Here is a 13,023-nt window from a genome sequence, read left to right as displayed (position 1 = left end):
CATAACTCATAACTAAGGGACTAACTAGAAACATAGGAAATGGCATAATCGTTAGAATACGTTAGGAAAGGCTTGCCGTAGCTCCCCCACGGCTGGAGCTGTAACCGGATGCTATGTGCATGCAATGGCACACACATGTCTCAAATACCCACATGGACTCTTTCACCAGTTCGGCTGGTGACCGGGCTAAAGTGTTGGATGGGCCTCTCGCAGCCCGGGGTCCATGAAGCTAGTTTACTTACGTGTGTTGGGCTTTATTTTCTCTGCGTCGATGTATGGGATCCCACTCCTTGTACTCTCAAATACGCGGCGAACTCGGCCTTGGTAATCTTTAAAATCCCTAATCTTGGAGGCCACGACTGACTTCATTTTGGGGGCCCAGAATGTAGATACACCTGTTATAATCGCGTCTCGGGGCGCTTCGTCGTATTTTGGTTCCAACTGGTCTCTGAAGATGTCGTGAATTCCGAGAGGGATTTGGAGGGCGTGGTAATAGAAAAAGCGGCCACTGTCTAAAGCTGTTCTCATTGCTGGAGCCCTGTAATGGCAGCGTCCCTTGTAGTATAATGGTGTGATTTCCTCCTCCTCCTCGAATATGTCCATGAATTCGTCGTAGCACAACTTGAACCTGTCAACCTCCGGTCCGCAAAGCTCGAGGGGATATCGATTGGTCAGCCAGAACGGGGGTAGTAGGCTGGCCACGGGGAGAGAGCATGCCCACTCGATGTCAATGAGATGCTTGATATTCCAGTTTTTGTCAACAAAGATATTGCTAGCATGAACATCAGTTAACTGCATGGCGAAAGGGCCATTGGCGAGTCTTCGGTCGGTAAATTGGCGCAGTAGCGCTCGCATAAGTAAAATGTCTTTGGCCTGTGAACGTGTTTCAAGCTCATCCGGAGTGGCATTCATTTTCTCGCGCAAACGATTGTCATGGCTATCCAGTATGTCAAGGTAGAGGCTTTCCGCATTATTATAAGTAGTCTTTGGTCGGATGCCACCCGGAACACCTTCATTTTCAAATTGATGAAGATGACTGAACAGAGGACGGTTGGACAAGCTGATTCGGCCTTCATCATCGATGCACCACGAACCAATTCGCCGCTGCGGAATCCTGGCGACTGAAAGCATGATTTTAGACAAACTTCGATAGAGATTGCGGGTTTGCTTTTTGGTGTGCGGCTTGTAAAATGTGTCGGAGAGGATTCGGGTGCCGTCGTCCCCAACCCAGTCAATGAGCACATAGCCGCGCTCAGTGAGCCAGCTTCGTGGTTGCGGGATATATTCACTAAACCGCGGGCTGCCGTTTAGGCGACAAACTAGCCGCCGAAAAAAGGTTGTACATCTCTGCCACAAAGAGACGGCTGGCGGGAGAAAAAACTGTTATTCCATCAAATATTAGCACATCATCAATCAACAGTTTGGGGATATGGTAAAACGCACACTTCGACCGCCAGGCAACCCAAAGCCCCACAACTTCGGAATCGGGACATCCGGACAGTTCTCTTTGATCCAGATGTACGTTGCAGCCTCGGTGCGCACCTTTTCCTCCTCGTTACCAGGAAAATGCTCTTCACCAAGCATAAATGGAAGAGGTACCCTGAACGCCAATTTCGCAGGCAAATTTAGCCCGACATTGTTGATTTCGATGGGGATGCACACGTTGAAGCATCCCCTTGGCCAGGCTTTCTTCTTGTCCGGCCCGATAGGGTCCGCCATCCGGACTAGCTCAGTATTCGACAGCCCGCAATGAGAAGCCACAAGGCTTTCGATATCCTTTTTTCGGGCCAACAGTTGCTTAAAGAAAAGCTCCATTTTGGTGACATATTGCAACTGGATTGTCATATCGTTTACAGCCCCCTGTGCTTCCGAGAGCGTAACGAAACCGTCGTCGAGGAGCTCTTTGCGTGGGTTCATTCGGTGCACTTCTTCCATCTCAAGGTCAGGGTCCACGTCATTGGAGACAACCGGAGGGATTTCTTCCTCTGTGGGAGTTCTGAGAGGAGAGGCTGATTCAATAGATGGCATCGTTGCTTGTTCGCCGTTGGCAATGTCTCCCATTGCCGTTCTTCAAATTGATAGTTGTAGATATATGGTTTCTTAATGTAATTTTTGCAAGCCTGCTAATGAGTATGGATGATTTGCACTGGGAGACGGGAGATCACACGGGCTTTATATACCTATCTGCCCGCTAGGCGGCATCGAGAGAGCAGGCGGCAAGCTGTGCCCTCCGCATCGCCCCCTTTGCTCACGATTCGCAAATTCATTATCCTGATCAGATCCTGGGAGCCTGGTGCCTAGTCCGTAGCTGTGCTTTGTCGCTATTCTGGTTGCTGAATGCGCCGCGACCAGTGCATTTTGCTCTGTGCCAGGCAGATATCACATCTGTTCCTGTGCCGAACGTCATGGGTCTGATTCCACATCCGTTGCCGCGGGCTTGAAACGAAGGGGTCTCGCACTGCGTTGATTTGTGAGCTCATCTGGCTGGCGCTTAACTGACGTTGGAGTTGGATTCGCCTTACCTCTTGTCTGCTACTGGCAGGTTTAAGTCAGTGTCTATACTTCGCGTAAGCGCCCGGAGAGATCAGGGATGTGTGCGAGCTTTGAAGAAAGCAAAGCAGAGAGTTGACTCGGTTGGTGAACGTGAACTGGAATGATGATGAAGTAGTTACCACAGCCAGCGGCACGGTGCCAACCATTCGATGTGCATGGAATCTGTGACACGAGGCTGAGAGCAATCCCAAGGCACTCTAGCCTGGGATAGCAACCTATTCATCAAGACGCGTCGAAACATCTAGAAAGGCATTCTTTTTATTTCCTGCATTCGAGTTCTTCAGCCACTGGGACCCTGTGTTTCTGGAAAAAGCGCAATGGCATCGAAACCGGCGGCGAGGCGGCATCCACCAGCGATGCATCCTACCGCTCCCGCTCCCTCGCACTGAACAGCTGGCACATACTGCGATGTTTCAACCTACATGCGGTTGCGCCTACCTGTGTGGCCCGGCAGACAGAAGCCAGCCACGATCAAGCATCGCAGAATGCAGTGCCTGTCTTCATCACGGCCCAGCTTTCCCTCTGGACTCTCAACGGCTGTCGCTTCTCAACTCATACCCGGCGTCTTGTTGCCTGAAGGCGTTCCTCAAACAGGAATCACACGGGCTCAATATATCTCACCCAATGACAGTTTCCTTGGGCACCTGCAAATATCTCTTCGTACAGGTCAACCACACTTTTTACGGTGCCGCTTTGGATAGATACCCTTCAACACAGCGTCCGGTTCCAGAATGCAGGCCAGCGACGTACCTTTCAACGGCCACGATGCTTATACATGCCTTCGCGACGCTGGCGTGGGCCATACTGTCACGCGGGAACTCGAAGATCACTTGATTAAACTGTTCCTTTCCTGGGAGAACCCGTTCATACATGTCGTCGACGAGGAGCTATTCATGGAGGCCCGTGCGAAAGCTTTATCCGAAAATACTGCAGACTCGGGTGTGCGGCTGGGCTGTTATAATCAGGTCCTGGTCAATGCAATGTAAGTCGGAAATGCAAGAGTAACTAAGCCTGACATATACGCTGAAATCAATGGTAGGTGTGCTATTGGTGCCGCATTTACCGACCAAGCAATTTCGGAACTGCCGACTTCTTTGTCTGAATTCTTCCAAAGGCGCGCTCGTGTGCTCTTGGACGCAGACATGGCCAACTCATCCATTGCCACAGTTCAGGCACTCGCCATCATGAGCGCACATGAAGCAGCGGTGACGAGAGATGCTCGTGGCTGGCTGTATAGTGGAATGGCGATGAGACTCGCCGTTGACCTGGGACTACATCTAAATTCAGATCCGGGTGCTCAGAGGGAGCCTTTGAGCGACCAGGAAGATGTCGCTCGGTGTGTCACCTTCTGGGGCATATTTATTGTCGACCTCAACTGGAGCTATTATGTCGGCCGGCTATCCATGCATATTGAGCTAGGCGGCATAAAAATTCCGAAATTGTCGCAATCACTGAGGAAATCGCAGAACTGGGAGGAATATACTGATGAAGCGCTGCAAGAGGCTCACAGCTCTAAACTTTATGATGACCCTCTTGATAATGTTTTGGAGCATCAGGTGAATCTCTATCAGACCATGAGACGACTACAACTAATATTGTGAGTCGCTATCCCCCAGCAATTCCAACGTCGCACCCGTACTGATTAGCGTGTAGTTCTGATCGAAAGCAAAATCCACTGGAAACTATCAACGCGCGCACTGAAAAAATCATTACCGAGCTGCGAATGTGGAAAAAGTCGTTGCCTTCGAATGTTTCGGATCCAGAGAATAGTCTAGCTGGGTCGGCGCAGAAGCGGACACTACCTCATGTTCTATTGCTACATATGCAATATCACGAACTAATGATATTCGCAAATCATCCTTTGATTGCTGCCGCGGACTCATCTCTAACGGCTAAAAGCATCAAAACCTGCAACAAATCAGCCCGCGCGATCACCTTTCTCCTACAGGTGTATAGCCAAACTTGGTCCCTCCGCAGGATGAGTGTTCAAGGGGTGCATATGATTTTCTCTGCAGCATTGGTGCATTTGCTCCTCGCATGCACATCAAATCTTGCGCCTCAGCGCGAAATTGCAGTCGCCAATCTCAAAGCCTGTTGTGAAGCCCTGAAAGAATTGTCAACCCCTTTCCGAAGTGCATCCCGCGCCCTTGATTCCCTTTCGCAGGCCAGGCAAAAATGGCAGGCCTCGCTAGAGAATGACACAGATACACCTCTGAAACTGTATTTCAGGATACAGCAGCCTATTTCTGACCCAGAAATCTGGCAAGCTGTTGACAAGGTCATTTGCAAGGGAAGCCATGTTGAAGAGGATGACCCGCAATCGGGTGATGTGTCGTGGTTGGAGGGATGGATGACAATGTCAAGACCGTCCGATTCTTTGGTTGATGAATTATCTAGAATCGATCCACGGACTTGAGTTCACAGCAAATATAGTATCTACTGTCATCCTCTCTTGGCTACATCAATCCTTGGAAAAATCAACATACATCTTTCTGTGGAGATGCTTTAGTCATATTCGCATTGCTTGCTAAACTTTGTACATACATACCATCCCTTTGAATCAAATCTGGAACAGTTCAGAGATGCTTTACAAAGCTACTCACATGCTGGGACCGGTTAAGGCCTGGCATCATTGACTCCCACCGCTGTTGGACCGATGTCGAACCTCCTTGGTGGTAATATTCAGCCCCTTGCCCGCAGATTTGTTGCCACTATTCCGTTTCGATCCTCCAACCGGATTTGCGATTCTACTTTCCGTACTCCATCTGGTTACGTCGTCAAGGGAGACCGGCCTCGCAGCTTCGGTATATAAGACGTATGGATGAGGATTGGGCGGTGGAGCACTACCAAAACACATGGTCGTTGAGGATCAATCGACCCTTTTCCTCTCTGGTCCGCGCTTAGGGCTTTGTTTATTAACAGTCTTAGGCAATATGCTATCGCTTTTAAGTGAGCGCGACACCTTTCTGGTCTGATGGCCCTATTGTCTCGGATTAGATTCTGTGATTGCCTTTCCCCTCTTCTTAATTCAGAAGGAGTAAGGATTTGCTCACGGTAAATTTGGCGACGTTTAATACTCCTTATTCGCCACCACGGTTTCTAGGAGCGGGTTTCAAGTAGCTGCTGTCGAGGATATGTTTCGTGGTATTTTCTGTTTTGAACGGAAGTTTCTTTTCCCCCTGGGGCTCTGAGAGGTGTACCTTCGCCGCTCAGACAAGGAGACAGAGAGTTTTGAGACTTTGTGTGTATCAAATCAAAGGAAAGCCAGCAGCGACCAGGATTGTCGGGTTTGCCCAGTTTATATCCTGCGTGTTGTATGAGGTTCTCGATAGGTAGAGTTTCCACCGCGTCATATGCCCTCACTACAGTCTAGCAAATATGTATGGACATGGTACCTCGCCACATAAAGTTACCACTTGGTGGAGTGAGAAGCACTTGCGCGGAGCCAACGTAGTTGAAGGAGGGTTAAGGAGTGGACTTCATTCGGCCATTTGTACATTGGGAAGGGCCCGAAAATGACATGATCTAGCATATCCCGTTTTCTTTGCTAAAAAGGCATAGTCGTACACGGAATACAAGGAGCTGGAATGTTGGAGAAATGATAAATTTGTATTTCAAGGCGAGTTTCAAAAGATGGCGAAAGAGGAGCTATGTGCCATGGACATAGCGAAGAAATAACAAGTGAGAAACACTTAGCGAAACAAGATGTGAAATAGGATGGCAAGAAAGGTGCTAAATTAGGAAACGATCAAACTTCCCGCCTGGATAAATACGCATACATATTAGCCGATATTTACTCTTTTCAAAGTGCAAGGTCGATAAGGACAGAGGCAATGCTTCCATGTGTACTTACCACGTTAGCCCTGATTTCTCGATGGACGGCGTGGGTATCGCATTTCTATCGCCGAATGGATTATTCTCATCATCGTCATCATCATCATCGGCCGCCGAATCTTCGCTTGCGGTTTCATAACTCAATCGCTTATCAACATTGGAAGGGGCATTCCGGGGCGGTTTGGTAGGAGGATTCAGTACCAAACCAGCGAATCGATCGGGGACAGTCTTGTCGGGGAACCGTCGAAGGTCATCGATCGAGAGATCATCTTCACTGTCACTGTCGTAGTCGACACTCTTGTCCAGAACTTCAAAGGCCATCAATGCATTGACAAGCTCTTCGTTTGCATGAATAAGGCTTCCAAGGAAATCATCACTTTCAACAACCTGGATATATCGTAATATTTGGCGTCTCAGTGATTTGCATCGTTCGAACTTCTCCATGACGTCGGAATTTTCGCTCACTCGCTGGGCCTCACGATTGACGAGTTTTAGCGCATTTGTGAGATTCGTGCTAGCTACAGAAGCAGATGCGATGGTTTGCAGAATTTCAGGTCGTTCCTTATCTAGATTAAAAGGCGTCGTTCGATTCCGCTTTTTGTCTTTCGACTTCCCGGATACAGTTGGGAATGGGGGCATGGATGATCTGCGGCCTGTTGGGGATAATACAGTAGAAGGGCCTTCTCCTGAGGATATGGACACGGTATGTCCCATGGGCTGATCTGCGGCCTCTTCTGTCTCTTTTAATACTTTTGACTGCTGAGGACGGGGTCGCCTCTTCCGCGTGGGAAGCTGCTTATAGAGAAGTGCGACACGCTCCATGCCAGGCGTACTTTTATAAGTTACCGCCCATTGTGGAAATAGTTGCTTGCATTTTTCTCTCACATCGGGGTCCGAAACTGAATCCGTGGCGGCAACTCTTAGTCGCTCAAGAAGCGGCTCATCAGCGAAGGTTTTTAAAAATCTGTCGCCAGCGTTCTGTATCAGAAAGTCTAGTATTGTAAGCGCCCGCAGTTGGCGATGGACGCTCCCGTATTTTCTTTTATGTTCGCGGTTAGCTTGGGAAGGATCGGAATATACATCACTGCTAACATACAGTTTCTTTCGGAGTGCCCTACTGGCCTCCTGTGGTCCGCTACTTTGCAACCGTATAACTTCGATTAGGTCTACAATGCCGCTCGAATCATCCACATCATACTGTTCGCTCGTAAGCCGATCGATTTGGACAGTCACTGCCGTAAAAGGCTTTTTCTAGAACAGTGTAAATACTAATTAGAATTGTGGCGCCATTTGTAGTACCCAAAAGTAGATAGATGACAAGTAGCTAGTGGCAAGCTAGAGATAAGACTCGAAGAGATATTACTACTGGGAGTAATAGCAAAGAGGTGACCCAGGCAGAGGTGAAACATATCAAAGACCCTACGTATCAGAACGCCTGATGAAGGTCATACAACTCCGGGCAAACCCTTGTAACTTGAAACGTTCCACAACCTTGGTGAAACAAAAGAGAAAAGAAAGTTGCAGTGTCATACCGAAGAGGAGAACATCGTGGCTGCAGGTGTCTGTTCAGGTCAAGTCAGTGACACGGAAAGAGTACGTTCGGCTGCTCACTTACTGTACGCCCTAGGAGAGATATGGCAGCGGAATCTCAAGGTGTATATACACTTTGATCGTGTAAAGTTGCTTTTGGAATCAATGGTGGCTAGTAGATATGTGCAGTGCCCAGTTGAGATCATGGAAAAGCAAGGGTGAGCTTGTTGGTAGAGAGCTAATACTAGCCGACTCAGCCGCAGACCGCGGGGTAGACCTGAGGGTGTCTAGCGGGAGAATGCAGGAAGCTGGACGCGAGGAGCTGTGATTCGAAGCAGAGAAATGGTGCAGTGCTGCCGTCTGGCCCCCAATTGCAAAACAGAGGCGTGGTCTCGCGGGCGAGGTGGTGTTGATATCGCCAACAAAGAGGTGAAGCTGCTTTTTGTCGGTTGAAAGCGAGCGTTTGCACATGACGTCTTCGGCACGTGAGGTGGCCTGCCACCCTAGCCGCTTGCGGTTAGCGCTCCCTAGCGGCGGCTAGCAGGAGCGCTAGGCTTGCCCGGGTCTAGTGCAACGGGACGGTTACATAAGCGATCGATCGCCGGCCTCGGCCCGCCGCGTGAATAATCCATATAATCTCGCTGGCGGGAGTCGAAACTCGAGAGGCGGGCCCGATGCTCCCTGCAGAGTGACATCCAACCCCGTCCTGGAGTTGCAGCCGATGAAACGTGCAAATTACGCCCAGTCAAGTCTATTTAATCTCTGGCGATCCCCCGGGTTCTGGTCGGTCGTCTTCTGCTCAGCAGCTGCACTCATTCTGGCATTGAGTGTTCCCCGCAGCGTTCGAACCCTCTCCTCCTCACTTGTCCCGCGATACTTTTCCGCCTCACCGCTCTTATCCAGGAAGATGTCCTACCAAAAGGAATTGCTGGTGGCCCAGTTGGCGGTTCAGAGAGCTTCCATCTTGACCCAAAACGTGTTTCACGAGAAGGCCAAAGGCACCTTGTCCAAGGACGATTTCTCCCCCGTAACGAAAGGGGACTTTGGCGCCCAGGCCTTGATCATTCAAGCAATCCGCACAAACTTCCCTGAAGATGAAATTGTGGCAGAGGAAGAGGCGAGTTCCCTTCGCGAGAACGATTCGTTGAGAAACGAGATGTGGAATCTTGTCAAGGATATCAAGCTCACCGACGACGAAAGCGACCGAATTCTCGGCGGGCCCTTGAAGAATGAGACCGAAATGCTTGAAGCTCTCGACGGCGGAAAGAGCGAGGGTGGCCCCAAGGGCAGAATATGGGCCTTGGACCCCATCGACGGCACAAAGGGTTTCCTCCGTGGTGGACAGTATGCGGTCTGCCTTGGCCTCATTGTAGACGGTGATGTCAAGGTCGGCGTGATTGGATGCCCAAACCTTCCTCTTTCTGATTCTGCAACGCTCTCTGCAGAAATTGGCCAGTCTGGTGCCGCAGATGCAGAGACCGGTGTTCTCTTCTCTGCTGTCAAGGGACAGGGAGCCACCAGCCGTCCACTTTCCCAGGGCGCTTTGCCAGAGGGCAAAGCGATTTCCATGAGGCCAGTCACGGATATCTCCCAGGCCTGCTTCTGCGAGGGCGTTGAGGCCGGTCACTCCGCCCAGGACGATAACGCCGAAGTCGCCAGACGCCTTGGAATCACCTCACCCAGCGTGCGCCTGGATTCGCAAGCCAAGTACTGCTCAATTGCTCGCGGTGCCGGCGATATTTACCTCAGATTACCAGTCAAGGCCGATTACCAGGAGAAGATTTGGGACCACGCCGCAGGAGATTTGCTTGTACGCGAAGCTGGAGGCGATGTCACTGACATCACTGGCAAGAGACTTGACTTCAGCATTGGTAGGAAGCTGTCGGGCAACAAGGGTGTGGTGGCAGCACCGAAACCTATTTTCGAGCAGGTTATCAATGCGGTTCGCGCTGTATATGCAGCAAAGGCGTCGATCTAGAGGATTGGATATAGAGTTTGAGTTCACTTTCCGGTACACGTACAAAGTAAGAGCAGGTCTTTATGATAAAAAAAAACGATACCAACGCCTATTATGTACATACATACAGATGAAATAAACAGAAGATAGCTGAGAAATGCAGAATATCGATATCATTTGATCTTCTTCGCCTTCAACTTGATAGTCTCGCCATTGACGAAGATACCCTTGCCCTTATACGGCTCTGGCGGTCTCCACTGTCTGATTTCAGCTGCGAATTGGGTAACCACCTCCTTATTGACTCCTTCGAGCAATATTGTAGTCGGTTGTGGAGCGCTTGCTTTTACACCTCTGGGGATACCCAATTCGACCGGGTGGGCATACCCTACTTTCAGGGAAACAAATTGCTGTCCGGGGTATTCGGGGGACAGCGTGATGGCTGTGGGTTCTATGGATGCCCTGAAACCAACACCAACCATCTTTAAGATGCAAATATGGCCTTCCGAGACGCCTAGAATATAATTTTTCAAATGCTGCCGAATTGTTCCTACAAGCGAAAAAGGAAATCCGTGAGTTGGTTTGGTCTGTCACCCATGCAGCACTCGTCGGTGCAAAACCTCAAGATGAAATACGCACCCCACATGGCTTTCTGCTGCTTATTTTCCGCATCGGCTATCTCAAAGCTCGCCTTCCTCGACTCTGGGTCGTATTTCAACGTGGAAAACGAAGGGATTTTCAACGTCATTTTGCCTATTTCCCAGAGCGTTAGAGCGGCTGGTTTCTTCAATCGGAGTGCGGGATCAGATCAACTAACCCAGAGGGCCTGACACCTCTACAGCCACAACAGGGACATCCACGGAGGTCACTCTCGTAGTCGCCTTTGATTTAGGCAAGTCGATGAACTTCAAGGCAACTTCCGGCGGGACGGAGATTGGTGCGGCCCCGATTCGAGACTGCGAGGCCGCGGAGGTTGAGAAATTTTGAGTCTTTGGGGGGAGCGAGAAAGCGGGTACAAGGAAGGGCGGAAGGGAATTGAGTCGCGCAGACTCCCGAAGGAGCTGCCTGCAGTAGATTCGAGACAGCGCCCAAGTCATCTTTGCGGACACTGATTCGATTCCCCCAAGCGTTGCAAGTCGACGAGCTCGCGACATCCAGAAATGAATTTCCTGGCGCTAGAGTTAATTGGGCTTAGCGTAGTATAATTGCCAAGCAGATCACATGATTGACTACCTAGTTATGTAATCATAATCCTTAGTCATCCTGAGCGTCACCGCGTCTCTTTCATCGACGGCAGCGCGACGGCAGAGGTGAACAACCCTTCTCTCACTTGTACACTGAAGATGCCAGCCAGCTGAAGAGGATTTAATTCAATGCCATCCAGAAACACTCGTCAGGCAATGATGTGAAATCCTTTATCTCATGGGGAAGCGACATTTCCCTTCTTGCTCGTATTATATAGACCTTGACAGAGATTTCTACTTACGAAATTTATGATCACGACATTACGCTGCTTTGACGACCTTGATCTTGTTAATAAGATCAATTGCTTTATTATGAACATCTTTTCTTTTGAGCTATCTTCTCCCTGTTCCCCAAAAATGGACCGGACGAAGATGTTTAGACCCTTCCTCTATCTCTTTCTTCTGTCTTGTTTCCCTAGCCTAGCCCAGGCTTTGAAATTCCCACATTTTCAGAGAGGTAAGATAATGCTTGACCCCTCATTCATTTCTAGTGCGTGGCTCTGACGAGAATAGGTTCCAATGTAGTTCCAGTTGCGCCAAAGGCTGCCGCGGAGCTAACTTCCTTATTGCATCTGGACAACGTGAAAAGGAATGAAATATTTTCAGAGGCTATTCGGCTACTCGACTCTATGCAGTCCTCTTCTTCTTGCAATCAGCGCGCCGTCACGGACCTACTCATGTCTTGTCAGGCCTTGGAAGGTAACCAGAGGGAGCACGACCAAGATTTTTCCCTTCAATTAGACCAATTCAAATCTTTATATGCCGCTAGGCTGGCGGTGTGCGAGCTTAGGGGCGCGGGAGCAACCGTTCCTGACAAGTGCCTACCCATTCTTAACTCGTCCAAAGAAAATACCGAACCTCAATTTCATGAAACCTTTCATCGCGGCTCCAAGGAGCACCGCGGCGTCCCTGCTCAGCTAGAATCCTGTCTTCATTCTTTAGAATCCAGGCCTCAGTGGTGGACGAGTTACAGCAACAACCGTCAGAATGCAGCTGTTATGTGCCAGGCAGCACGCTTTGATATAGAACGAGACGAGCTGCTAAAACACCACAGGAAACTTGCTAAGATTACATTTGGGCTTACTGAATCTTTGAACCAGTCACTGACTGATGCTGCAAATGAAGCGGTCAAGCAACATGTTTTTCTGAATTTGATTAATGATCTACGTTCAAGAATAATCGCTGACTTACAGGATGTCGACGTTACCGCTCGCACCCGGTTTGCGTCATTTGTTAGTGAATTGGAGGTGCAAATACGTCAAACGAGTTCGGAGACGAAGGAGTTCATGGCCGATATCCTCTCAGATACAGGACTGCTATCGAAGGTTTGGAATTAGTACTTCGTTGTTTACCACGACCTTTAACCCTATCTTAGGACATCCGTTCGTCGATTCAGTCGATCCAGGATTTAAAGGAGAGGGTAAACGAGGCCTACATCGAATTGATGAAAAGGAACTCGGAATCCGCAGCCGCAGCACAGGAAAACCAACAGGCAAATATTGAAGTAGTCTCAGCGGTTCGGCAGTCTCTAGATCAGGTTAAAGATCAAATTCAGGTCCTCAACAATCAAGAATTCAGCCTCCTCCATTCCTCACTTGTAAGCCCTGTTTCCCCGACTTTTCTGCAAAATATGTTGATATATTGCAGCGATCTTTGAATGGGTTGATATTTTCAATGCACCAGAAGCAAACTTCTTTAGACCAGGTATCCCTACCCTGACAACTTAACAGACGATATCTGACCCCCAAAAGCGCGTGAAGCATTTCGACACCGCTTTTCAACAATTCGAATACAGAGCATCTTTGCTTCAGAATTGTTAATGGCGCAGATCTCAAATCACACGCAGTTCCAGAAGTCGTTTCGTGCCGATCTTCGGGATCGCTCAATCACTTCTCAACGGTGTGACTA

The 13,023-nt window shown here is 49.3% G+C and overlaps 6 protein-coding genes across 6 annotated transcripts; 3 read left to right on the top strand and 3 right to left on the bottom strand.

The window, feature by feature from the left end:
• Positions 1–234: 234 nt before the first annotated feature.
• Positions 235–2,061, bottom strand: UREG_01252 (uncharacterized protein; the record flags this gene model as incomplete). Its single annotated transcript, XM_002541690.1, has 2 exons — positions 235–1,380; positions 1,444–2,061. The coding sequence occupies 2 exons, from the start codon at positions 2,059–2,061 to the stop codon at positions 235–237; spliced, it is 1,764 nt and encodes a 587-aa protein (XP_002541736.1).
• Positions 2,062–3,284: 1,223 nt separating this feature from the next.
• Positions 3,285–4,969, top strand: UREG_01251 (uncharacterized protein; the record flags this gene model as incomplete). Its single annotated transcript, XM_002541689.1, has 3 exons — positions 3,285–3,535; positions 3,593–4,150; positions 4,207–4,969. The coding sequence occupies 3 exons, from the start codon at positions 3,285–3,287 to the stop codon at positions 4,967–4,969; spliced, it is 1,572 nt and encodes a 523-aa protein (XP_002541735.1).
• Positions 4,970–6,301: 1,332 nt separating this feature from the next.
• UREG_01250 (uncharacterized protein) lies at positions 6,302–8,388 on the bottom strand (the record flags this gene model as incomplete). The annotated part of the gene is made up of 6 exons (XM_002541688.1): positions 6,302–6,314; positions 6,407–7,351; positions 7,484–7,638; positions 7,920–7,949; positions 8,003–8,010; positions 8,163–8,388. 6 exons carry the CDS (start codon positions 8,386–8,388, stop codon positions 6,302–6,304), a joined length of 1,377 nt encoding a protein of 458 aa, XP_002541734.1.
• A 436-nt stretch (positions 8,389–8,824) lies between these two features.
• Positions 8,825–9,895, top strand: UREG_01249 (3'(2'),5'-bisphosphate nucleotidase; the record flags this gene model as incomplete). The annotated part of the gene is made up of 1 exon (XM_002541687.1): positions 8,825–9,895. The coding sequence occupies one exon, from the start codon at positions 8,825–8,827 to the stop codon at positions 9,893–9,895; it is 1,071 nt and encodes a 356-aa protein (XP_002541733.1).
• Positions 9,896–10,067: 172 nt separating this feature from the next.
• Positions 10,068–10,968, bottom strand: UREG_01248 (uncharacterized protein; the record flags this gene model as incomplete). Its single annotated transcript, XM_002541686.1, is given in 4 exon segments — positions 10,068–10,145; positions 10,165–10,385; positions 10,511–10,624; positions 10,689–10,968. 4 exon segments carry the CDS (start codon positions 10,966–10,968, stop codon positions 10,068–10,070), a joined length of 693 nt encoding a protein of 230 aa, XP_002541732.1.
• A 504-nt stretch (positions 10,969–11,472) lies between these two features.
• UREG_01247 (uncharacterized protein) lies at positions 11,473–12,834 on the top strand (the record flags this gene model as incomplete). The annotated part of the gene is made up of 4 exons (XM_002541685.1): positions 11,473–11,572; positions 11,629–12,440; positions 12,491–12,712; positions 12,763–12,834. The coding sequence occupies 4 exons, from the start codon at positions 11,473–11,475 to the stop codon at positions 12,832–12,834; spliced, it is 1,206 nt and encodes a 401-aa protein (XP_002541731.1).
• Between the last annotated feature and the right edge of the window lie 189 nt (positions 12,835–13,023).

The sequence above is a fragment of the Uncinocarpus reesii genome, genomic scaffold, assembly GCF_000003515.1.
Source record: "Uncinocarpus reesii 1704 scaffold_1 genomic scaffold, whole genome shotgun sequence".
NCBI lineage: Eukaryota > Fungi > Ascomycota > Eurotiomycetes > Onygenales > Onygenaceae > Uncinocarpus > Uncinocarpus reesii.
The sequence above is the reverse complement of the archived record's forward strand: the minus strand, read 5'-3'. Positions and strand labels throughout refer to the sequence as shown.